This window comes from Coregonus lavaretus, assembly GCF_964263955.1.
Source record: "Coregonus lavaretus genome assembly, chromosome: 29".
Taxonomy (NCBI): Eukaryota; Metazoa; Chordata; class Actinopteri; order Salmoniformes; family Salmonidae; genus Coregonus; species Coregonus lavaretus.
Genome location: NC_140016.1, coordinates 19,874,824 through 19,901,362, shown reverse-complemented (window position 1 = coordinate 19,901,362; position 26,539 = coordinate 19,874,824). Strand labels below are relative to the sequence as shown.

At 45.7% G+C, this 26,539-nt stretch overlaps 1 protein-coding gene across 1 annotated transcript in view; it reads left to right on the top strand.

The window, feature by feature from the left end:
- Window positions 1–10,671: 10,671 nt before the first annotated feature.
- The window catches only part of LOC311104597 (testican-1-like), a gene marked incomplete at both ends in the record, with an annotated part of 72,679 nt that continues 56,811 nt past the window's right edge, over window positions 10,672–26,539 (top strand). The window contains 2 exons of the mRNA XM_084146470.1: window positions 10,672–10,818; window positions 11,627–11,770. Coding sequence (XP_084002596.1) covers window positions 10,672–10,818; window positions 11,627–11,770 — 291 coding nt within the window. The remainder of the gene's footprint in view (window positions 10,819–11,626; window positions 11,771–26,539) is intronic.

Sequence of the window (26,539 nt, the reverse complement as noted above, 5' to 3'; positions counted from 1 at the left end):
TGGCTGGGGTCAGAGAGCACCCCTGTGGGAGGATGTTCCAGGTCAATCGATATAGCCTATTGAGCCTTCAACCATGCGCTGCATTCACATTCTGAACTGAACCGGGTGGATTTGGGTCCTTTGTTACTAATGCAACAATGGTAGAAGAAATATGTGGTTTCTATGTGCTTTTCTTTCTCATACTGAATAGTGCATAGCATTGAGAGAGAGAGAGAGAGAGAGAGAGAGAGAGAGAGAGAGAGAATAATGTGTTTGTATGTATGTCTGCCAGTGATGTAGTGCTAAGAAAATATGTGGGTAAACTCTATAAAGCTCCCTGTACTTTCAATGCATTATTGCCCAATATGTTGGTCAACTCTATAAAGCTCCCTGTACTTTCAATGCATTATTGCCCAATATGTGGGTCAACTCTATAAAGCTCCCTGTACTTTCAATTAATTATTCTTCAATATGTGGGTAAACTCTATAAAGCTCCCGGTACTTTCAATGCATTATTCCCCAATATGTGGGTAAACTGTGTTTGCTTGCGTTTACCTTCCACTACACCACTGTGTGTGTGTGTGTGTGTGTGTGTGAGTGTGCTTATGTGTGTGTGTGTGTGTGTGACAGATGTGAAGAAACATATTGACATCACTTAGACAGTGTATAGGCGCTAAACATTAACAGCCACAGGAGAGCTGCTCTCAGCCAGGTAAATTAGCAATTCATTTGTGAAATTGACTAAATGAAGGCCTCCTCCAATGCACAGATAATCTCTCTCTGCAAGACACTCACTGTGAGAAGAGGACCAGAGATAAAATACTTTGGCGTCAAATTAGGTTATAATGGCGCCGGAGAGAATGGCTGCCGTATTACAGCCCTCTAACCAATTGCACTATTATGTGTGTTTTTTCACGTTATTTGTAATTTATTCTGTACATAATGTTTCTGCCATCGTCTCTTATAACCAAAAAGAGCTTCTGGATATCAGAAAAGCGATTACTCACCTCGTATTGGATGAATATTTTTTCTTCAACGAGTCGGACGCGAAGGATATCCTACAGACACCCGACAAGGCCCAAATCCCCGTCATTCGCAGGAGAAAGAGACCGAGATATCATGGACGTAGGTCGAGGTGCCTTGTAAGGATCCGACGGCGAGTGAGTAAACTGCCTCTTCCATCAATCCTATTAGCCAATGTTCAATCATTTGAAAATAAATTAGATGACTTAAGATTACGGTTATCCTACCAACGGGACATTAAAAACTGTAATATCTTATGTTTCACCGAGTCGTGGCTGAACGACGACATGGACAACATACAGCTGACGGGATATACGCTACATCGGCAGGATAGAGCGGCTGACTCCGGTAAGACAAGGGGTGGCGGTCCGTGTATATTTATAAACAACAGCTGGTGCACAAAATCAAATACTAAGGAAGTCTCGAGGTTTTGCTCGCCTGAGGTAGAGTATCTTATGATAAGCTTTAGACCACACTATTTACCAAGAGAGTTTTCATCTATATTTTTCATAGCTGTCTATTTACCACCACAAACCAATGCTGGCATTAAGATAGCACTCAATGAGCTGTACAAGGCCATAAGTAAACAGGAAAACACTCATCCAGAGGCAGCGCTCCTAGTGGCCGGGGACTTTAATGCATTGAAACTTAAATCCGTTCTACCTCATTTCTACCAGCATGTTAAATGTGCAACCAGAGGAGAAAAAAAAAACTCTAGACCACCTTTACTCCACACACACAGACGCATACAAAGCTCTCCCTCGCCCTCCATTTGGCAAATCTGACCATAACTCTATCCTCCTGATTCCAGCTTATAAGCAAAAACTAAAGCAGGAAGCACCAGTGACTCGGTTAATAAAAAAGTGGTCAGAAGATGCAGATGCTAAGCTACAGGACTGTTTTGCTAGCACAGACTGGAACATGTTCCGGGATTTTTCAGATAGCGTTGTGGAGTACACCACATCAGTCACTGGCTTCATCAATAAGTGCATCGATGACGTCGTCCCCACAGTGACCGTACGTACATACCCAAACCAGAAGCCATGGATTACAGGCAACATCCGCACTGAGCTAAAGGGTAGAGCTGCCGCTTTCAAGGAGCGGGACTCTAATAAGAAATCCTGCTATGCCCTCCGACGAACCATCAAACAGGCAAAGAGTCAATACCGGACTAAGATTCAAGCTCTGACGCTCATCGGATGTGGCAGGGCTTGAAAACTATTATAGACTACAAAGGGAAGCACAGCCGCGAGCTGCCCAGTGACACAAGCCTACCAGACGAGCTAAACCACTTCTATGCTCGCTTCGAGGCAAGCAACACTGAAGCATGCATGAGAGCACCAGCTGTTCCGGAAGACTATGTGATCACGCTCTCCATAGCCGATGTGAGTAAGACTTATAAGCAGGTCAACATTCACAAGGCCGCAGAGCCAGACGGATTACCAGGACGTGTACTACGAGCATGTGCTGACCAACTGGCAAGTGTCTTCACTGACATTTTCAGCATGTCCCTGACTGAGTCTGTAATACCAACATGTTTCAAGCAGACCACCATAGTCCCCGTGCCCAAGGACACTACTATAACCTGCCTAAATGACTACCGACCCGAAGCATTGACGTCTGTAGCCATGAAGTGCTTTGAAAGGCTGGTCATGGCTCACATCAACACCATTATCCCAGAAACCCTAGACCCACTCCAATTTGCATACCGCCCCAACAGATCCACAGTTGATGCAATCTCTATTGCACTCCACACTGCCCTTTCCCACCTGGACAAGAGGAACACCTACGTGAGAATGCTATTCATTGACTACAGCTCTGCGTTCAACACCATAGTGCCCTCAAAGCTCATCACTAAGTTAAGGATCCTGGGACTAAACACCTCCCTCTGCAACTGGATCCTGGACTTCCTGACGGGCGGCCCCAGGTGGTAAGTGTAGGTAACAACACATCTGCCACGCTGATCCTCAACACGAGGGCCCCTCAGGGGTGCGTGCTCAGTCCCCTCCTGTACTCCCTGTTCACCCATGACTGCATGGCCAGGCACGACTCCAACACCATCATTAAGTTTGCCGACGACACAACAGTGGTAGGCCTGATCACCGACAACGATGAGACAGCATATAGGGAGGAGGTCAGAGACCTGGCCGTGAGGTGCCAGGATAACAACCTCTCCCTCAACGTGATCAAGACAAAGGAGATGGAAAAAAGAGGACTGAGGACACACTCCCATTCTCATCGACGGGGCTGTAGTAGAACAGGTTGAGAGCTTGTGCCGTGTGGTGCCAGGATAACAACCTCTCCCTCAACGTGACCAAGGCAAAGTAGATGATTGTGGACTACAGGGAGAAAAAAAAGAGGACTGACCATGCCCCCATTCTCATCGACGGGGCTGTAGTGGAACAGGTTGAGAGCTTTAAGTTCCTTGGTGTCTACATCACCAACGAACTATCGTGGTCCAAACACACCAAGACAGTCGTGAAGAGGGCACGACAAAGCTTATTCCCCCTCAGGAGACTGAAAAGATTTGGCATGGGTCCTCAGATCCTCAAAAGGTTCTACAGCTGCACCATCGAGAGCATCCTGACTGGTTGCATCACCGCCTGGTATGGCAACTGCTCGGCCTCCGACCGCAAGGCACTACTGAGGGTAGTGCGTACGGCCCAGTACATCACTGGGGTCAAGCTTCCTGCCATCCAGGACCTCTATACCAGGCGGTGTCAGAGGAAGGCCCTCAAAATTGTCAAAGACTCCAGCCACCCTAGTCATAGACTGTTCTCTCTGCTACCGCACGACATGCGGTACCGGAATGCCAAGTCTAGGTCCAAAAGGCTTCTCAACAGCTTCTTCCCTCAAGCCATAAGACTCCTGAACAGCTAATCATGGCTACCCAGACTATTTGCACTGCCCCCCCACCCCATCTTTTTACGCTGCTGCTACTCTGTTAATTATTTATGCATAGTCACTTTAACTCTACCCACATGTACATATTACCTCAACTACCTCAACTAGCCGGCGCCCCCGCACATTGACTCTGCACCGGTACCCCCCTGTATATAGCCTCCCTACTGTTATTTTATTTTACTTCTGCTCTTTTTTTCTCAACACTTTTTCTTGTTGTTGTTTAATTTTACTTTTTTATTAAGAAATAAATGCATTGTTGGTTAAGGGTTGTAAGTAAGCATTTCACGGTAATGTCTACAGCTGTTGTATTCGGCGCATGTGGCAAATAACATTTGATTTGATTTGAATTAGCTCTCAGTTATACAGCCCATTGACTATGATGGACCAAAGCTTTAATTAACCTAACCTGTGTGTTTATGTGTGTCGGAGGAAAAAAAGTTTGTGTGTGTGTTGGAGCCTTCCAGGCCCACTCAGGCCTTTGAGCTCTGGCGGCCCACAGGAGGGCCAAGGTGACTGGGGTCGGCCAGCAGAGAGCTGCCTGCCAGATGGACAGCCAGCCAATACAGGGTTAGACCTGATACACTTTCTCTCTTCCTCACACGCACGCCCTGATGGTTGTAATATACCTCACCTTATACTCTACACACAAACCTATTCCCCTGCCACACACACACACAAACACCACTACCCTTCCCCCAACATTTATCATCGGTCTTTAATAGAGACTTTGTACAGAAGCAGAGTTTGAATACTTCTCTATAGACATATCTATAAATGCATTTTAAGTGCAGGATAGATGGAAGTATGAATAGGACAGTACTGTATATGCAGTGTTATTGTGAATTAAAGTCAAATATGACATTGTCCCCTCCTCCTCCTCTTGTTGTCCAGGGTAACCCTCATCTTAGCTGTACCTGCCAACTCAGTGCCATCTGTGCCCATCCACTGACTGGCAGTATTGCACCCAGGGGGCATCAATCATGCAATCAACCTGGCAGTCAGAGAGCTGGACAAGTAGAGATGGTTGTGTGGAGGGGGATGTGTGTGTGGGGTGTTGGGGATGTGTATGTATGAGTGTGTGTTTTCTGAGTAGTGTATGTTGGTTATTGGATACAGGGTAACAGATTAGATTTCCCTCACTATGGTGCTGTCTCTGGCTCTTGACAGCTGTCACTCACACATTAACCCACTTATCCTCACACACGCAGACACACACACACAAGGGTTTTGTTTACAGACCTTTATCAAGCATGTTCTGATGAATAATCATTGGATTCGTTTCACACAGATCCTCTTCATTCGTTTGTTTAGCATCTGTCTCTCTCTACCTGTTTATCAGGCGTAGACATCACATTCCTTGTTCATCACATTCTGATGGGTTCATCACATTCCGCTGGGTTCAAGCCTCAGGAGAGCCTCAGGACAGCACTCTGTCCCAACCAAATCATCACAAAGCAACAAAATAATATATTGGAAAGACGCTTGGTGGCAGACTATCTAACCACCGTGACTGATAGTCAGTGTTTTTCTCTGTTTTCTATGTACAGACTCAGTGAGCATAGCTTGGCCATAGAAACCGGCTGTCACAGACAAATCTGGCTACCCAGAGAAGACAGCCTGGCTATAGAGACCGGTCATCACAGACAGGCTACCCAGAGAGGACAGGCTGGCTATAGAGACCGGTCATCACAGACAGATCTGTCTACCCAGAGAGGACAGGCTGGCCATAGAGACCGGTCATCACAGAGAGATCTGTCTACCCAGAGAGGACAGCCTGGCTATAGAGACCGGTCATCACAGACAGATCAGTCTACCCAGAGAGGACAGCCTGGCCATAGAAACCGGTCATCACAGACAGATCTGGCTACCCAGAGAGGACAGCCTGGCTATAGAGACCGGTCATCACAGACAGATCTGGCTACCCAGAGAGAACAGGCCCTTTGTGCCATATCAGCTGCAAAATATGTAGCTTCCTGCCACACCCGTAGGGACAGCCAGTGGAACGACCAACCAGAGTAATAACATTGTTACCTGTGTCTTTCTCATTATTTCATTTTTGTCCTCATTAATTTCTTACTATAGTGTCCTGTTAATTGTTACTACTCATTGACTATTATTATTGTTCCTATTATTATCAATCTGCGTCATCATTGATTTGATATGTGTCTATACTGTATGTGGTAACACCTACAGTATAGAATTTGAGAGAGAGCGAGCGCGAGAGCAAGAACGGAGCAGATGAAAGAACGCGCGATGATCTAGCTGTGCCACTAGAGATCCTGGTTCGATTCCAGGCTCTGTCGTAGCCGGCCGTGACCGGGAGACCCATGGGGCGGTGCACAATTGGCCCAGCGTCGTCCAGGGTAGGGGAGGGAATGGCCGGCAGGGATGTAGCTCAGTTGGTCGAGCATGGCGTTTGCAAAGCCAGGGTTGTGGGTTCGATTCCCACGGGGGGCCAGTAATAAAAAAAGATAATGTATGCACTCACTAACTGTAAGTCGCTCTGGATAAGAGTGTCTGCTAAATGTGTGTGTAAATGGATAAACTTTGCTACTTGATTCTTACTGCCAAGGAATCTTTTAAATTATTATTTAAAAAAAATAATATATAAATATATATATATATATATATATATATATATATATATATATATATATATATATACACACACACACAGTGGGGAGAACAAGTATTTGATACACTGCCGATTTTGCAGGTTTTCCTACTTACAAAGCATGTAGAGGTCTAATTTTTATCATAGGTACACTTCAACTGTGAGAGACGGAATCTAAAACAAAAATCCAGAAAATCACATTGTATGATTTAATTCATTTGCATTTTATTGCATAACATAAGTATTTGATCACCTACCAACCAGTAAGAATTCCGGCTCTCACAGACCTGTTAGTTTTTCTTTAAGAAGCCCTCCTGTTCTCCACTCATTACTTGTATTAACTGCTCCTGTTTGAATTCGTTACCTGTATAAAAGACACCTGCCCACACACTCAATCAAACAGACTCCAACCTCTCCACAATGGCCAAGACCAGAGAGCTGTGTAAGGACATCAGGGATAAAATTGTAGACCTGCACAAGGCTGGGATGGGCTACAGGACAATAGGCAAGCAGCTTGGTGAGAAGGCAACAACTGTTGGCACAATTATTAGAAAATGGAAGAAGTTCAAGATGACGGTCAATCACCCTCAGTCTGGGGCTCCATGCAAGATCTCACCTCGTGGGGCATCAATGATCATGAGGAAGGTGAGGGATCAGCCCAGAACTACACGGCAGGACCTGGTCAATGACCTGAAGAGAGCTGGGACCACAGTCTCAAAAAAAAAAAATAGTAACACACTACGCCGTCATGGATTAAAATCCTGCAGCGCACGCAAGGTCCCCCTGCTCAAGCCAGCGCATGTCCAAGCCCATCTGAAGTTTGCCAATGACCATCTGGATGATCCAGAGGAGGAATGGGAGAAGGTCATGTGGTCTGATGAGACAAAAATAGAGCTTTTTGGTCTAAACTCCACTCGCCATGTTTGGAGGAAGAAGAAGGATGAGTACAACCCCAAGAACACCATCTCAACCGTGAAGCATGGAGGTGGAAACATCATTCTTTGGGGATGCTTTTCTGCAAAGGGGACAGGACGACTGCACCGTATTGAGGGGAGGATGGATGGGGCCATGTATCGCGAGATCTTGGCCAACAACCTCCTTCCCTCAGTAAGAGCATTGAAGATGGGTCGTGGCTGGGTCTTCCAGCATGAGAACGACCCGAAACACACAGCCAGGGCAACTAAGGAGTGGCTCCGTAAGAAGCATCTCAAGGTCCTGGAGTGGCCTAGCCAGTCTCCAGACCTGAACCCAATAGAAAATATTTGGAGGGAGCTGAAAGTCCGTATTGCCCAGCGACAGCCCCGAAACTTGAAGGATCTGGAGAAGGTCTGTATGGAGGAGTGGGCCAAAGTCCCTGCTGCAGTGTGTGCAAACCTGGTCAAGACCTACAGGAAACATATGAGCTCTGTAATTGCAAACAAAGGTTTCTGTACCAAATATTAAGTTCTGCTTTTCTGATGTATCAAATACTTATGTCATGCAATAAAATGCAAATGAATTACTTAAAAATCATACAATGTGATTTTCTGGATTTTTGTTTTAGATTCTGTCTCTCACAGTTGAAGTGTACCTATGATAAAAATTACAGACCTCTACATGCTTTGTAGGTAGGAAAACCTGCAAAATCGGCAGTGTATCAAATACTTGTTCTCCCCACTGTACATACATACACATAAATACATACACATAAATGCACAACTGAGCAAGAGGACAAATGCATTAGTGTCTAATTTGAGAAACAGATGCCTCACAGGTCCTCAACTGGCAGCTTCATTAATTAGTACCCGCTAAACACCAGTCTCAACGTCAACAGTGAAGAGGCGACTCCGGGATGTCGTACCTTATCAAAAGCCTTTTCAAAGTTAGCTATGAATAGCAGGTGTCACGCCCTGGCTCTGGGGACACTTGTATGTTGAGCCAGGGTGTGCATTTCATTTGTTTATCTAGTATGTGTATTTCTATGTTGGCCTGAGTGGCTCCCAATCAGAGGCAACGAGTGTCAGCTGTCGTTGGTTGTCTCTGATTGGGAGCCATATTTAAACTGTCTGTTTCCCATTTGTGTTTGTGGGATCTTGTTTCAAGTCTGTTTATGTTAGACCGTGAACTGTCACGTATCGTTTGTTGTTTTGATCGTGTCTCTAATTAAAGAGTATGTTTGCCTGCAACGCTGCGCCTTGGTCCTCATCTTTGGTAGACGATCGTGACAGCAGGCCTGGTTTCCCAGATTTTTCATAGTGTTCTATTGTTTCCAGTACTTGCCTTATATTATATCCAATGTATAGTCCATGTAAAAAACCTGTCTGATTAGGATGAATAATGTATGACAATACCTTGTTAATTCTATGCGCTATACATTTTGCTAGAATTTGTGTAAGGGGCCTCCAATTTTTTTAATGGACTGGATCTTTATATTTCCCACGTGTATCCTGTTTCAGTAATAATGAAATCAGACCTTCTTGTTGAGTGTCTGATAATCTACTATTTACATAGGAGTTGTTAAAACATGCTAATAACGGTCTTCTGAGTATATCAAAAAAGGTTTGGTATACCTCAACTGGTGTGCCATCCAGCTCTGGAGTGTTCCCGGACTTAAAGGCTTTAATTGCATCAAGAAGTTCCTCTGTAATTTCACCTTCACATGAGTCTTTCTGTGTGGCTGTTAATTTGACATTATCAATAGAAAAAAAATCCATACAATTAGCTTCAGTTAGAGGAGATGGAGGCGACTGAAACAAAAACATATGCTTAAAGTTCTTTGCTTCCTCCTTCAAAATATAATTTGGTGAATCATGGGTGAAGATTAATAAAGAATTTGGTGCATTTGTCCCCATATTCCATCCAGTTTGCTATATTTTTATAATATATTACACTTGATCTTTCTTGAATAAGTTCATCCATTTATTTATTTTTTTCCTCTAACTTATTCTGAGCCTCTATGGTACAGTTTTTATTGCTATCTATCTGTTCTGTTAGACCTTCTATTTCCTTTATTAGTATGGACTCTTTTGACCTAAATTGCTTTTGTTTTCGAGATGAGTACTGAATTGCATGGCCTCTAAAGGCACATTTAAAAGTGTCCCAAACAATAAGGGGATTTGCTGTACCTATGTTATGTCGGAAAAATTCAGTTATAAACTGCCAATGATTCTTACTGCCAAGGACTCCCGAGTGGCGCAGTGGTCTAAGGCACTGCATCTCAGTGCTTGGACCCCTGGTTCGATTCCAGGCTGTATCACAACCGGCAGTGATTGGGAGGCCCATAGGGCAGCGCACAATTGGCCCAGTGTCGTCCGGGTTTGGCCGGTGTAGGCCGTCATTGTAAATAAGAATTTGTTCTTAACTAACTTGCCTAGTTAAATAAAGGTAAAATAAAAACTGTCTGACAACCAGCAAGAGAAGCAAAACAGAAACCCTAATATATCATCCAACCTGGAACTGAGTAAGTAATGTTCAGTCTGAAGCTGCTTTGAAAGCCTAGATGGAAAAGAACATCACAATAATCTCTATAGATTTCTCTATAGGTTGCAACATTAATTAGCACTGAAGTGTGAGGAGTGAAGCCCCTGAGTCCAACAATGGTAGCAGAGTTCCTCCCCCACCCAAATGCAGAGGCCTCTTTGGGCTTCCCCCTGTGCAGAGGTCATATAAAAAAAGGAAAGAGTACAATGAGAAGCTCCTCGTGGACAATCCAGAGACACTTTTTGCTGACTGCTACAAAAATGGGAACATAAGCAACTTAATCTTCCACACAGACCATCCCTGGGCATGGCACACAGCTATAAGAGCACTCTACCCCTCTTTTAAGAGAGAGGGTATTGGCGGAGGGTGGAAAATCAGAATACTGGAAAACGAGGACCCTGAGACCGAGACACCCTCTGTCAACCTGTACAAGAATGGAACAGTGGTGGTGCAGGGCAACTTAATACATTTCCAACAGGACTTCCAAAGAATCAAAGAGAGAGCACGGAGAAGCTTTCTCTTGGTGACGACTCCCCCACCCCGAGCGAGTCTGATCACACCTCTTCAAACTGTCCTGCATACGAGGAGAGTCACCCCCCCCCCCCCCCAGCACTGAACAGACCCAGTTCCCACAACTGCACTGCTCCTCCATCGTTGAGAGGGATAAATTCACAAAGCTGGAGCGAGAAATTATGGAGATCAGAGAGCTAGTCCACACACTCCAGACAGGACAGACCAACAAAACAGACCAGCAAACCCCCCCCCCCCCTACAGTACCCAGAGGGCTGAAGGTGGAGATAGACGGCTGTCTGAGAGAGCTGGCTACACTCCGGTCTGAGGTGAGTGAACTTAAGGAAGACAGAGATGAACACTGCCCAGCTAACAGCACTGCAGGAGGAGGTAAGAAAGCTTAAGTGCAACAATGAACCACTCATGGCGTCAGGTAGCTTAGTGGTTAAGAGCGTTGTGCCAGTAACCGAAAGGTCGCTGGTTCTAATCCCCGAGCCGACTAGGTGAAAAATCTGTCGATGTGCCCTTGAGCAAGGCACTTAACCCTAATTGCTCCTGTAAGTCGCTCTGGATAAGAGCGTCTGCTAAATGACTAAAATGTAAATGTAATGTTAGAGCTGGCCATCCCCCCAGAGAAGCCAACAGAACAGCCCACTTCAGACCCCGACCACAGCCTTAACATCACAGCAGGACAGACAAGGCAGGATCCACCAACCCAGCAGATTACCCCTCCTGGCACCCCCCCCCCCCCACCACCTGTCAGCCCACCGAATAGCTCTCCTGACAACACCCCCACTGAGGACACACAAAAGCCAGAGATTGTGCTCCTCATTAGCCAAGTGGCTAAACTCTGGTGTCTGAACACCCAGCATGCCCTGGAGCTGCTGTCAGAGGATCTACTAGGGTCCTAATACACACAGGCACAAACAACCTGAGAGCCCAGCAGGAAAGGGTGGCCACAGCACTCAAGGGAGTGATTGAAAAAGTGTCCTCCACTTTCCACAACGCACAAGTGTTTATCTCCACCCTGTTACCACGAAAACACTTTCACCCTGCCAACATACAGCAGGTGAACGCAAGCATTTTCCGGGATTGTGCCTCAAACCCAATGTCTACCTGGCCCACCACTCCACCCAGGACTTGAGCAGCCTTTACGACCAGGTCCACCTCTACAAGGTAGCAGTCCCCATCTTTGCCAGGACCATGAAGGACATCACCATCATCTGCAACCCCAGCACCTCACACAGGAGCAACAGAGAAACAGACATCCCGCTCAGACCAGTGAGACCCTCTCCCAGAACTGCGAGACCCCCTCCTGGAGAACCTGCACCAAGAGGATCCACACCAAGAGGACCTACACCCAGACCACAGCACCACCAGCCACATCCCCACCCCAACCAGTCAACCCCTCCCCAAACAAACCCTAGCCACACCCTATATAGGCCCCCCAGATCAGTCTTATGCCCCCCACCCCTATGCCCCCCACCCCGCAGCAAAGACCTCAACAGTGCTAACTGTGCCACTAGAGATCCTGGTTCGAATCCAGGCTCTGTCGCAGCCGGCCGTGACCGGGAGACTCATGGGCGGCGCACAATTGGCCCAGCGTCGTCCAGGGTAGGGGAGGGAATGGCCGGCAGGGATGTAGCTCAGTTGATAGAGCATGGTGTTTGCAACGCCAGGGTTGTGGGTTCGATTCCCACGGGGGGCCAGTAAAAAAAATATGTGTTCACTAACTGTAAGTCGCTCTGGATAAGAGCGTCTGCTAAATGACTAAAATGTAAATGTAAATGTAATGACAGCCACACATATGCCCAGGCCGTGAGCAGAGCAACAGGCCCAACCCCCACTAATATCAATTTTTAATCAATTTTATTTTATATAGCCCTTCTTACATCAGATAATATCTCGAAGTGCTGTACAGAAACCCAGCCTAAAACCCCAAACAGCTAGTAATGCAGGTGTAGAAGCACGGTGGCTAGGAAAAACTCCCTAGAAAGGCGAAAACCTAGGAAGAAACCTAGAGAGGAACCAGGCTATGAGGGGTGGCCAGTCCTCTTCTGGCTGTGCCGGGTGAAGATTATAACAGAACCATGCCAAGATGTTCAAAAATGTTCATAAGTGACAAGCATGGTCAAATAATAATCAGGAATAAATCTCAGTTGGCTTTTCATAGCCGATCATTAAGAGTTGAAAACAGCAGGTCTGGGACAGGTAGGGGTTCCATAACTGCAGGCAGAACAGTTGAAACTGGAATAGCAGCAAGGCCAGGCAGACTGGGGACAGCAAGGAGTCACCACGGCCGGTAGTCCCGACGTATGGTCCTAGGGCTCAGGTCTCTCAGTTGGCTTTTCATAGCCGATCATTAAGAGTTGAAAACAGCAGGTCTGGGACAGGTAGGGGTTTCGTAACCGCAGGCAGAACAGTTGAAACTGGAATAGCAGCAAGGCCAGGCGGACTGGGGACAGCAAGGTGTCATCATGCCCGGTAGTCCTGACGTATGGTCCTAGGGCTCAGGTTCTCAGAGAGAAAGAGAGAACGAGAGAATTAGAGAGAGCATACTTAAATTCACACAGGACACTGGATAAGACAGGAGAAGTACTCCAGGTATAACCAACTAACCCCAGCCCCCCGACACATAAACTACTGCAGCATAAATACTGGAGGCTGAGACAGGAGCGGTCCGGAGACACTGTGGCCCCATCCGAAGAAACCCCCGGACAGGGCCAAACAGGAAGGATATAACCCCACCCACTCTGCCAAAGCACAGCCCCCGCACCACTAGAGGGATATCCTCAACCACCAACTTACAATCCTGAGACAAGGCCGAGTATAGCCCACAGAGGTCTCCACCACAGCACAAACCAAGGGGGGGCGCCAACCCAGACAGGAAGATCACGTCAGTAACTCAACCCACTCAAGCCCCATCCTGCGATCGAAGAGGCATGCACCTAATGCTCAGCTCACACCTAATGGTCTGAGCTTAAACCACACAAATAACAACACTGGACACTATGGAACACAAAGCTTTTACTATCTCATCCTGGAATATACAAGGTCTGAGGTCATCTGCCTTTGGACTAAAGAGCAAGAAACCAGACTTCACCAAAGAAATTGGAAATACAGGCGTACAACAAACATGGTATAGAGGAGATGGACCCACTGGTTGCCCTCTAGGTTACAGAAAGCTGGTAGTCCCATCCACCAAACTACCAGGTGTGAAACAGGGAAGAGACTCAGGGGGTATGCTAATTTGGTATAGAGCAGACCTAACCCAGTCTATTAAAATAATCAAAACAGGAACAGTTTACATCTGGCTAGAAATTAATAAAGAAATTACCTCAACAGAGAAAAATGTCCTCCTGTGTGCTACCCATATCCCCCACTAGAATTCCCATACTTTAATGAAGACAGCTTCTCCATCCTAGAGGGGAGATCAACCATTTCCAGACCCAGGGACATGTACTAGTCTGTGGCGACCTAAACGCCATAACTGGACAAGAACCTGACACCCTCAGCACACAGGGGGACAAACACCTACCTAGACACAACTACGGCAAAACAACCAACAAAAACGGGACACAACTCCTGCAGCTCTGTCGCACGCTGGGTCTGTACGTAGTCAATGGTAGGCTTTGTGGTGACTCCTACGGTAGATACACCTACAGCTCATCTCTTGGTAGCTTTATCACCGACCTCAACCCAGAGTCTCTTAGAGCGTTCACAGTCAGCCCACTGACACTCCTATCAGATCACAGCAAAATCACAGTCTACTTGAACAGAGCATCAAAGCCGAACAAACTGCATACTATTAAGAAATGCTATAGATGGAAGGAAAGTAGTGTAGAAACCTCCCAGAAAACAATTAGTCAACAACAAATTCAATCCCTTTTAGACAACTTCCTGGAAAAATGTTTCACTGCAATAGTGAAGGTGTAAACATGGCAGTACAAATGGTTTGATGAAGAATGCAAAAACCTAAGAAAGGAATTGAGGAACCTATCCAACCAAAAACAGAGACCCAGAAAACCTGACCTACGACCTCACTATGGTGAATCAGAAATACACAAGAGCACAATACACAGTACTCACGAGACCAACGGACATGGGACAATAATCGACAAGGACAATGGGGAACAGAAGGCACATATATACACATACTAATCAGGGGAAATGGGACAAGACAGTCCAGGGTTGGTGGTAATGATCCAGGTCTGTGACGCCTAGAAGACCGGTGGCGTAGACCTCCGGAGCTGGTGAACGGAATGAGCAGCAGTACTGGGGGGATCCGTGACAGTCTGCTAATAAAGACTACCAGAACCCACTGGATTCTCCAGTTAAATTGAATGAATTACAGGACAAAATACAAACCCTCCAACCCAAAAAGGCCTATGGTTTTGATAGTATCCTAAATAAAATGATAAAATATACAGACTACAAATTCCAATTGGCTATACTTAAACTCTTTAACATCATCTTCAGCTCTGGCATCTTCCCCAATACTTGGAACCACGGACTGATCACCCCAATCCACAAAAGCAGAATTCTGCTAAGACATCCTCTGTGTACAACGTAAAACCCCAAACAATGCATGCAGAGCAGTTATCAAAAAAGACAAAAAGAAAAGAGCTGTTAAATTCTACAACCACCTGAGGAGTGATTCTCAAGCCTTCCGTAACAAAGCACCCACAGACAGAGAGATTAACCTGGAGGAGTGTCCCCTCTGCCAGCTGGTACGGGGTCTCTGCTCAAAAACATGAACAGATCCCCAGGACAGCAACCAACAAAACAAAAAGAGAATTACTTGACACATTGGAAACAAAAGATCTGAGCAAACTGGAATGCTCTTCGGCCCTAAACATAGAGTACACAGTGGCAGAATAGCTGACCACTGTGACTGACCCAAAAATAAGGAAATCTTTGACTATGTCTAGACTCAGTGAGCATAGCCTTGCTATTGAGAGAGGCTGCCATCAGCAGACCTGGCTCTCAAGAGAAGACAGGCTATGTGCCCACTGCCCACAAAATTAGTTGGAAACTGAGCTGCACTTCCTAACCAACTGTATGACCATATCAGAGACACATTCTTCCCTCAGATTACACAGACCCACAAAGAATTTGAAATCAAATCCAATCTTGATAAACTCCCATATCTATTAGGTGAAATACCACCATGTGACACCACAGCAGCAATATTTGTGACCTGTTGCCACAAGAAAAGGGCAACCAGTGGAGCACAAACACCATTGTAAATACAACCTGTACTTATCTGCTTACATATTTTCCCTTTCATACTTCAACTATTTGCACATTGTTACAACACAATATAACATTTGAAATGTCTATATTCGTTTAAAAATGTTGTGAGTGTAATGTTTACTGTTCATTTTTTATTGTTTATTTCCCTCGTTTATTTCACATCTATTTCACTTGCTTTGGCAATGGAAACATATCTTTCATGCCAATAAAGCCCTTTGAATTGAATTGAATTGAATTGAGAGAGATTGTGTCAGGGTTATGAACACTTAAAGGTCATGTATGTAGGGAACACAGAAAGAGGGAAGAGATATGAGGAGAGAGAGAGAGAAGAGAGAGAGAGAATAGAGATGAGAAGAGAGAGAGAGAGAGAGAGAAGAGAGAGAAGAGAGATGGAGAGATGAGAAGAGAGATGAGGAGAGAGAAGAGAGAGAGAGAAGATAAATGAGATGAGGAGAGAGAAGAGATGAGAAGAGATGAGAAGAGAGATGAGGAGAGAGAGGAGAGAGATGAGGAGAGAGAGAGAGAGAGAATAGAGATGAGAAGAGAGAGAGAGAGATGAGGAGAGAGAGAAGAGATATGAGAAGAGAGAAAAGAGAGATGAGAAGAGAGATGAAGAGAGAGGAGAGAGAGAAGAGATGAGGAGAGAGATAAAGAGAGAGAGAGAGAGAAGAGAGATGAGAAGAGAGATGAGGAGAGAGAGAAGAGAGATGAGGAGAGAGATAACGAGAGAGAGAAGAGAGACGAGGAGAGAGAGAAGAGAGTTGAGGAGAGAGAGAAGAGAGAAAAGAGAAAAGAGAGATGCGATGAGGAGAGAGAGGAGAGATGAGGAGAGTGAAGAGAAAGAGAAGAGAGAGAGAAGAGAGATGAGGAGAGAGATGAGGAGAGAGAGAGGAGAGAGAGCGGGAGGGTAAGTAAAATATTTTGAGCATGAGACTAGGGCTGTGGTGATCCCGAAATTTCGTCAGCCTGTGATTGCCAAACAAATAACTGTCGGTCTCACTGTAATTGACCATTAATTAATATAAACACATTTAGCATCTCCTGGCTTCCAAACATAGCCTACAAGCCACTGATGCAGACCTTTGGAACATCTACATTTTAAAAACTCGAATGAATCCATGTAATATAGCCTACACCTTCACAATAAATCCATTATTTATTTTATACACGTCTAAAGAAACATGATATGAAGAAAATGTAGTCTATTTCAGAAGAACAGAATAGCATGCTCTGAGTTGTCCTTATGTTAGGTCCTGATCTGGCTATACCAAATGGCTGTGGGCTACACTAGTTCATTTACCAGACAAGATTTGCTTAGAATTCCGTGGAATTATTTTATATTATTTTATAGTATGAAGAATACAATTGAACATAGCTGAACATAGCAAATCGTTCTCTAAACGATTTGAGGTAGTGCCACATGCGGCTATTCTGTGTTGAGCGGTTAACAAAGAAATAGGTACTAATTTAGAGTTATTCATGTAACTTTCGTTGTTCTACAAACGTTGGGCTATATGTTTTGATTATTAATACATTGTAAGGCTGCATGATGCGACTCTAATGATGATTTGAAAAAAGTCGCTTGAAAGGCATGAGCTCTGCTTTGTTTTTTTGCGCAGGCTGTACACACTTCATCAGTCTCTCATTCACAATTTCACAAGCACTTGATAATGTCTCGAATTTCCCGGCGGTATTCCCTTTGTGTGGCTATAATGCACCTGTCACGCCCTGGCCTTCAGAGGCCGGTTGTCTTTAGTTGGTTTGGTCAGGGCGTGAGGATCTATGTTAGAATTTCTATGTTTAGGATCTAGATGTGTATTTCTAGGTTTGGCCGGGTGTGATTCCCAATCAGAGGCAGCTGTCGCTCGTTGTCTCTGATTGGGGATCATACTTAAGTAGCCTGTTTACCTACCTTAGTTGTGGGATCTTGTTCCGTGTTAGGCTTGTATGTGTATAGCCTGAGGACTTCACGTTACGTTGTTTCTTGTTTTGTTTATTGAGTTAAATAAACATGTACGCTTTTCACGCTGCACCTTGGTCTGACCCGTCTCTCAACGATCGTGACAGAAGATCCCACCAAAAACGGACCAAGCAGCGTGCCCAGGAGCAGCAGACACCCTGGACACAGGTGGGGAAGTCATTTTGAACTTGGGAGGAGATATTGGCAGGTAAAGGACCCTGGGCGAAGGAGGAAGACCAGGCAGGAGAGGATCAACGATGACACCGACGGCGCCGGCCGACGAGGAAGCCCGAGAAGCAGCCCCAAGAAAATGTTGGGGGGGGGGCTCACGGGGTGGATGATGAGGCAGCAGGAGGCCGTGAAAGGGCTGACTAGAGAGGAGGAGGCCGCTATTTTAGAGGTCCTCCAAGACCTGCGGATCGAGAGTCTGAGAGAGGAGGCCACCACGTTACGTTTCTTGTTTTGTTTATGTTTATTGAGTTAAATAAACATGTACGCTTTTCACGCTGCACCTTGGTCTGACCCGTCTCTCAATGATCGTGACAGCACCCTAAAAAAATCCATGCCTTTTGCAGCCAGTGGCCGTTGTGCCCTTGGCACGGAGTGCTGTGTTGTGCTGTTCTCCCTGAGTGCTGCGCGCTCTGAAGCACCTCTCACTCACATGGCTCTCCATCACGTGATTGGGTCTTTCTCACAGGCTACAAGTGCGTCCATATCCAATTCTAAGGTGCATATTGAAGATATTGGAAGAACTGTCCACATTTACTTTTCGTCAGCCAACAGGATAAGTAGGCCTAATGAACAGCAAAAGCACTAGCCTATGTCAATCTACTATCCCCCATAGTACAAAAGTTGACCTATTTCTGTGCGATAAATAAATATTCCAAACATAGTCTGGGACAGTTGTGGGATGCGATAGATCTCAAATTAATATAACCACTAGCATCAAAAAACATTTTTTACGCAATGTGGCTGACGCAACAGATCAGAACATTTAGCTTAAATTGTTGATAAACTATTCGGCTATTTCTTCACATTATAAGCGCAGCAATGCGCACACGGCAGTAGGATATAAGTGCGAATGTTCCATTAGTGGGAAAACACAATTATCAAAAGTGACCGCAAATGCGGTCACCGCAACAGCTGTAAGTGAGACAGAGTGATTGTGATATAGGAGTGACTGAGGGCGATTGTGATATAGGAGTGAGAGAGGGAGGATTGTGATATAGGAGTGAGAGATAGGGGATTGTGATATAGGAGTGAGAGAGGGGGGATTGTGCTTTAGGAGTGAGAGAGGGGGGATTGTGATATAGGAGAGAGAGGGGGGATTGTGATATAGGAGTGAGAGAGAGGGATTGTGATATAGGAGTGAGAGAGAGAGGGGATTGTGATATAGGAGTGAGAGAGGGGATTGTGAGGGAAATAAATATATAGAAAGGGAATGAGAGAGGGATAGTGAAAGAGGAGAGATAGAAGGAGAGAGGGATAGTGAAAGAGGAGGGAGAGAAGGAGAGAGGGATAGTATAAGAAAAGAGATAGGAGAGAGGGATAGTGAAAGAGGAGAGATAGAAGGAGAGAGGGATAGTGAAAGAGGAGAGAGAGAAGGAGAGAGGGATAGTGAAAGATAAGGAGACAGGGATAGTGAACGAGGAGAGATTGAAGGAGAGAGGGATAGTGAAAGAGGAGCGATAGAAGGAGAGAGGGATAGTGAGAGAGAGAAGGAGAGAGGGATAGTGTAAGAGAAGAGATAGAAGGAGAGAGGGATATTGAAAGAGTAGAGATAGAAGGAGAGAAGGATAGTGAAAGAGGAGAGGGAGAAGGAGAGAGGGATAGTGAAAGAGAAGAAGGAGACAGGGATAGTGAACGAGGAGAGATTGAAGGAGAGAGGGATAGTGAAAGAGGAGAGAGGAGAGTGGGATAGTGAAAGAGGAGAGAGAAGGAGAGAGGGATAGTGAAAGAGGAGAGATAAAAGGAGAAAGGGATAGTGAAAGAGGAGAGAGATAGTGAAAGAGGAGAGATAGTGGAGTATGACGCAGTGCTACTGTATTAGAAATGACTGGTTGATTAAACAGCCTTAATCAGCAAGGCTGCTCACTCAGGTCTGGAATAGACAGATAAAGGCTCGGCTCCTCTGCCACTCGCTCTCTAATTGGCCACACCTGATCTTAATGAGTGCTTGTTTCCTTTGAAATCAGGTCTGTTTGAATAGACTAAAATGAACATCTTTGTATGCATAAAAGAACATGGCATGCTAGCTCCATCCTGGTAGCGCAGTTCCATGGAAAGAGAACAGAAGATTATAAATTCAAAACTCACTGATGCCGTGTCACGATAAAAAATAAATGTGTTTGCATGATTAACGCCTAAGGAAAGGAATTTCCATTTGTCCTATCTGTGCTTGGAGTAAAAAAAAGTTTACACAAAATAAGCTAGCAGTGTTATTCAAAGTCAAATTGAAACATTCAGTGAACGTTTTAAGGAAGTTATTAAAAAACCTCCAAATAACCTATAATTTCTGTTCTCAGAGCATTAATAAAACCTCCCAGGAAAACTTTAACGGAACCATAGTAAAACGTTCTCATAACCTCCTTGCAACCTAAAAATGTACGTTCCCAGAAATGGCAACATTTTCAATTCCGTTCTCACTTCATTTTACTGGTCCAGAAATGTATGGCTTAGTTCCCAGAACCAATGGGAAACCAAAAACGTAAATTCCCACAACTTCCAAGGAACCAAATGTGCTAGCTGGGATGCTACTCAAAGGAATGTATGGAATTGAGAAATGCACCTCAGTTTCCTTTCAACCACACGCTGTTTGCTCTAAGCTGTCTTCAACATCTCTGTTAACCATTGTCACCCCTTCTCTCCCCCTCTCATCTCTCCCTCTCTCATCTCTCCCCCTGTCATCTCTCTCAACTCATCTCTCTCACCTCACCTCCTCTCTCTCTTCTCTCTCTCCTCCTCTCTCTACCTCCGCCCCTCTCATCTCTCCCTCTCTCATCTCTCTCACCTCCTCTCATCTCTCTCCTCTTCTCTACCTCCACCCCTCTCATCTCTCCCCCTCTCATCTCTCTCACCTCCTCTCAACTCTCTCCTCCTCTCTACCTCCACCCCTCTCTTCTCTCCCCCTCTCATCTCTCTCACCTCCTCTCAACTCTCTCCTCCTCTCTACCTCCACCCTCTCATCTCTCCCCCTCTCATCTCTCTCAACTCCTCTCATCTCTCTCCTCCTGTCTACCTCCACCCCTCTCTTCTCTCCCCCTCTCATCTCTCTCACCTCCTCTCAACTCTCTCCTCCTCTCTACCTCCACCCCTCTCATCTCTCCCCCTCTCATCTCTCTCAACTCCTCTCATCTCTCTCCTCCTGTCTACCTCCACCCCTCTCTTCTCTCCCCCTCTCATCTCTCTCTCCTCCTCTCAACTCTCTCCTCCTCTCTACCTCCACCCCTCTCATCTCACCTCCTCTCATCTCTCTCTCCTCCTCTCAACTCTCTCCTCCTCTCTACCTCCACCCCTCTCATCTCTCCCCCTCTCATCTCTCTTACCTCCTCTCAACTCTCGCCTCCTCTCTACCTCCACCCCTCTCTTCTCTCCCCCTCTCATCTCTCTCTCCTCCTCTCAACTCTCTCCTCCTCTCTACCTCCACCCCTCTCATCTCACCTCCTCTCATCTCTCTCTCCTCCTCTCATCTCTCTCCTCCTCTCTACCTCCACCCCTCTCATCTCTCCCCCTCTCATCTCTCTTACCTCCTCTCAACTCTCTCCTCCTCTCTACCTCCACCCCTCTCATCTCTCCCCCTCTCATCTCTCTCATCTCTCTCCTCCTCTCTACCTCCACCCCTCTCATCTCTCCCCCTCTCATCTCTCTCATCTCTCTCATCTCTCTCCTCCTCTCTACCTCCACCCCTCTCATCTCTCCCCCTCTCATCTCTCTCTCCTCCTCTCATCTCTCTCCTCCTCTCTACCTCCACCCCTCTCATCTCTCCCCCTCTCATCTCTCTCTCCCCCTCTCACCCCTCATCTATTTATCTTCCCACATTTCCCTCTCTCCCCCAACACCCTCCTCTCACCATCCTCTCACGCGCTGGTCCCTCTCTCATCTCTCTCACCCCCTCTCATCTTTCCCCCTCTCATCTCTCTCATCTCTCCTTCCTCCTCTTCCTTCTCATCCTCCTCTCATCTCTCATTTCCCTCACGGGAAGAAAGTCATTTTCCACGGGGATTGAAGTCAGATGGGTTTCTTCCTGCTCTGCAGCAGAGAGAGAGAGCCAAGGCCACGCCTAAATAAATAAGATGTAATACTTCACCTCCACCCAACGCCACAAAACTGACAGATATCAGGAAAATGATTGCCATGCCGTCTCTCTCAATCTCAGAAAGTGACTGAGAGAAATAGACAAAGAGAAAGAGAGAGTGGGGGATGGAGAGAGATAAAAGAGAGAGAGGCCTGTGATATCTGTATTTAAATGCACAGTAGAGAGGCATAGACATTACAAATGACCACTTGTGTGGATTTGAGATGCAAACAGATAATATCATATTTATATCTGCATAACAGTGGTGCATTTCAGGACTAAACCAGGATTTAACCACCGGTGTAGCATGTGTTGTGGGTCAGACAGTGCTCGTGTTGACATCACACAGCAGACGTAGCTCAAACACAACCCATTAGTGAGATAATTGAGGCCTGGCCACTGCCTGTCTTGTGAAGTTATCAGAGGTACTCTAATGAGTTTGCTAAGGTGTTCCGTGTACCAGCTGTACAGAGTCCTTTTGGCTTTGAAGTTTTTTTTAGGTTGTTAGACCGTGCCGGCTGTTTTCCTGGAAATGAGGATGAGCTTCTCCACACGGTTCTTCTTGGATCCAGGTTGTAGTCACAACAGTTTTCTGATGTTTTGTTGTTGGTGGTTTTCTTTTCCCAACCACACTGATGAGACGGCAGCTCTTTGACAGGCAGGTAGTGTTATCCATAAGAATCACAGCCTGACTGTTGTTAAACTCCTCTCCTCTCCCCACAGTCCTCCCTATTTCCCCGTTTCATAGCTGTCTCTCTTTCTTCCTCTCCCATTTATTTTATACCTCTCTCTCCGTCCCCGGTGGGTGGATTTGTGTCGTAAGCGTAGCGTGAAATGACAAAACGCTCGGAACGCTCAGAGCCAATGTGTGTCTTTGATCTTCGCCACCTTGGACGCCAGCCACCTGTGTCTCGCAGCTATGGCGATAATGTTGCTGTGGAGATTGATGTGAATGCAGACAGGGCTATACGACTTGCTTGCCCGGAGTTCTGATGAGGCGGGCCCAGAAGGGTTACACTCCAAAAACTCTACCTACATTAATATCTCTAACTCTCTCCCTATGGTTCTTACTTCTCTAAATGCAATGTGGGATTGCTGAATGGTGGAATGGCTGGAGTGGAAAGTTAACAGGTTTCAGTTTCAGATCAGGTAGGAGGATTTAGGATTATAACTATCATATGATTTAGATCCTGGAGCGTTTGGGGGTCTTATCACTGTTACAAGCCACAGACACAGACACACACACACACACACACACACTTTCTCTTCTCTTTCTCCACCTCCTCACTCTCACCCACTCCTTATCTCCTCGCTTCCCTTCTCTCCCCTATATTTGATGGTTACTGACATTGACAGAAATGCTTATGGCGAGGGCAGCCATTTGTCAAAGGCTGTGTGGGTGTGGTTGTGTGAGGCTGATATTACACTCAGGGGTTTTCATGTGATTATTTTTCTTTATCTCTGTGTCTGAATGATTGAAAGGTATCTCTTAGTGGTGAGTAGACTCTTTCTGTTCTTTCAATCCATATTCTCTGTTGTCTGATTACGGAAGTACATTTTGATAATACTTGTCTTGATAACATTTGTATTTGTACTGCTGCTAATGGTAGGTCATAATTGAATCCCTCAGAGCATGCCCACTTGGCACACACTGGTTGAATCAACGTTGTTTCCACGTCATTCCAATGAAATTACGTTGAATCAACGTGGAATAGATGTTGAATTGACGTCTGTGCCCAGTGGGTGTGGCCTTGTTATTTAGTGATTCATTTTGTCCCTTCTCTTTCCCGGTAGCTCTGGACGCCACTAGAAACCCATGTCTGAAGGTACGCTGCCCTCCTCACAGGGTGTGTGTCAGCCACGACTATCAGACAGCCATCTGCACCAACACCAACCACAAGCAGCCTACACACAGGTAAGAGTTTCAAATAAGATCTCATAAAGGAGGTAAGAAAAAGAAAAGTTCAACTTAATTGCTTTTCTTTTGTTAGGGTAGTTATGGCCTTGATAATGTATAGAATTTAGTTACTTAGTTACTTACAGCGTCCCCGGCCTGGTATTAGCCACCCACCCACTTCGCTCTTAAGTGCAAATCACTATGTTGCAATAGCCTTTCTCTATGTCCATTAAAGTCCATGGGGGGGGGGGGGGGAGGGGGAAGAGGGGGAGGAGGGGAGGCGTGGGCCGCCCTCAATGCTTGATCCTGCACCTGTCTCTCTCGTCTTCAGTTTAATACAAACAAATATCAATTATGCAATGGCCGTTAAGTGGGAATAAGTGCTCGTTGCTCATAATTACTGACGCCCCCTGGATATACAAACACAAACAGAGCCATGGCTGATGAAAATGCAGTGAGACATCACTGGAAGGCTCCCAACACATCTACTGTAGCTACCACTGTTCTGCTGATCCAGTTATCAGGAACAGAACCAGCCACACACTGTCTGGTGCTCTGGTTAGCTCAGTGGACCACTTGATCCAATGCTTCATCATGACACCTGCCGGGGGATATTTGAGATGTAGCTGTTTAAAACAAATTTACAGTGAGGGAAAAAAGTATTTGATTCCCTGGTGATTTTGTACGTTTGCCCACTGACAAAGAAATGATCAGTCTATAATTTTAATGGTAGGTTTATTTGAACAGTGAGAGACAGAATAACAACAAAAAAATCCAGAAAAACGCATGTCAAACATTTTATAAATTGATTTGCATTTTAATGAGGGAAATAAGTATTTGACCCCTCTGCAAAACATGACTTAGTACTTGGTGGCAAAACCCTTGTTGGCAATCACAGAGGTCAGACGTTTCTTGTAGTTGGCCACCAGGTTTGCACACATCTCAGGAGGGATTTTGTCCCACTCCTCTTTGCAGATCTTCTCGAAGTCATTAAGGTTTCGAGGCTGACGTTTGGCAACTCGAACCTTCATTTCCCTCCACAGTAAGGTCTGGTGACTGGCTAGGCCACTCCAGGACCTTAATGTGCTTCTTCTTGAGCCACTCCTTTGTTGCCTTGGCCGTGTGTTTTGGGTCATTGTCATGCTGGAATACCCATCCACAACCCATTTTCAATGCCCTGGCTGAGGGAAGGAGGTTCTCACCCAAGATTTGATGGTACATGGCCCCGTCCATCATCCCTTTGATGCAGTGAAGTTGTCCTGTCCCCTTAGCAGAAAAACACCCCCAAAGCATAATGTTTCCACCTCCATGTTTGACGGTGGGGATGGTGTTCTTGGGGTCATAGGCAGCATTCCTCCTCCTCCAAACATGGCGAGTTGAGTTGATGCCAAAGAGCTCGATTTTGGTCTCATCTGACCACAACACTTTCACCCAGTTCTCCTCTGAATCATTCAGATGTTCATTGGCAAACTTCAGACGGGCCTGTATATGTGCTTTCTTGAGCAGGGGGACCTTGCGGGCGCTGCAGGATTTCAGTCCTTCACGGCGTAGTGTGTTACCAATTGTTTTCTTGGTGACTATGGTCCCAGCTGCCTTGAGATCATTGACAAGATCCTCCCGTGTAGTTCTGGGCTGATTCCTCACCGTTCTCATGATCATTGCAACTCCATGAGGTGAGATCTTGCATGGAGCCCCAGGCCGAGGGAGATTGACAGTTCTTTTGTGTTTCTTCCATTTGCGAATAATCGCACCAACTGTTGTCACCTTCTCACCAAGCTGCTTGGCGATGGTCTTGTAGCCCATTCCAGCCTTGTGTAGGTCTACAATCTTGTCCCTGACATCCTTGAAGAGCTCTTTGGTCTTGGCCATGGTGGAGAGTTTGGAATCTGATTGATTGATTGCTTCTGTGGACAGGTGTCTTTTATACAGGTAACAAGCTGAGATTAGGAGCACTCCCTTTAAGAGTGTGCTCCTAATCTCAGCTCGTTACCTGTATAAAAGACACCTGGGAGCCAGAAATCTTTCTGATTGAGAGAGGGTCAAATACTTATTTCCCTCATTAAAATGCAATTCAATTTATAACATTTTTGACATGCGTTTTTCTGGATTTTGTTGTTGTTATTCTGTCTCTCACTGTTCAAATAAACCTACCATTAAAATTATAGACTGATCCTTTATTTGTCAGTGGGCAAACATACAAAATCAGCAGGGGATCAAATACTTTTTTCTATCACTGTACATCATAACGTGAAATTATGGGATGGAGCACTGGTTCATGTACAGTATGTCTACCAGGTGGGCCTTATAGAAATACTGTTCCCTTTACCGAATCTTCATTTCCACTGTGTGTGTGTGTGAAATGTGTCAAGAGAAACACATTAGGCTAAAGTGACCACTCACGCACACAGCAGGGGTTAAAAATAGAGGCCTAGGGAGAGAGGGAGAGGTGATGTCTGGGTCTGACAGCACACAGCTGAACCTGAGGGAGGGGAGACGCACCAGGAGGCCAATCAGATGAAGAGATAACTGGAGGCAGGCAAATGAAGAGAGACAGATAGACAGAGAGATACAAAGATAGAGGGAGGGAAAGAAGGAGAGTGGAATGCTGTGTGTTATTCCCTTCTCTCTGTTTGAGGGCAGTCT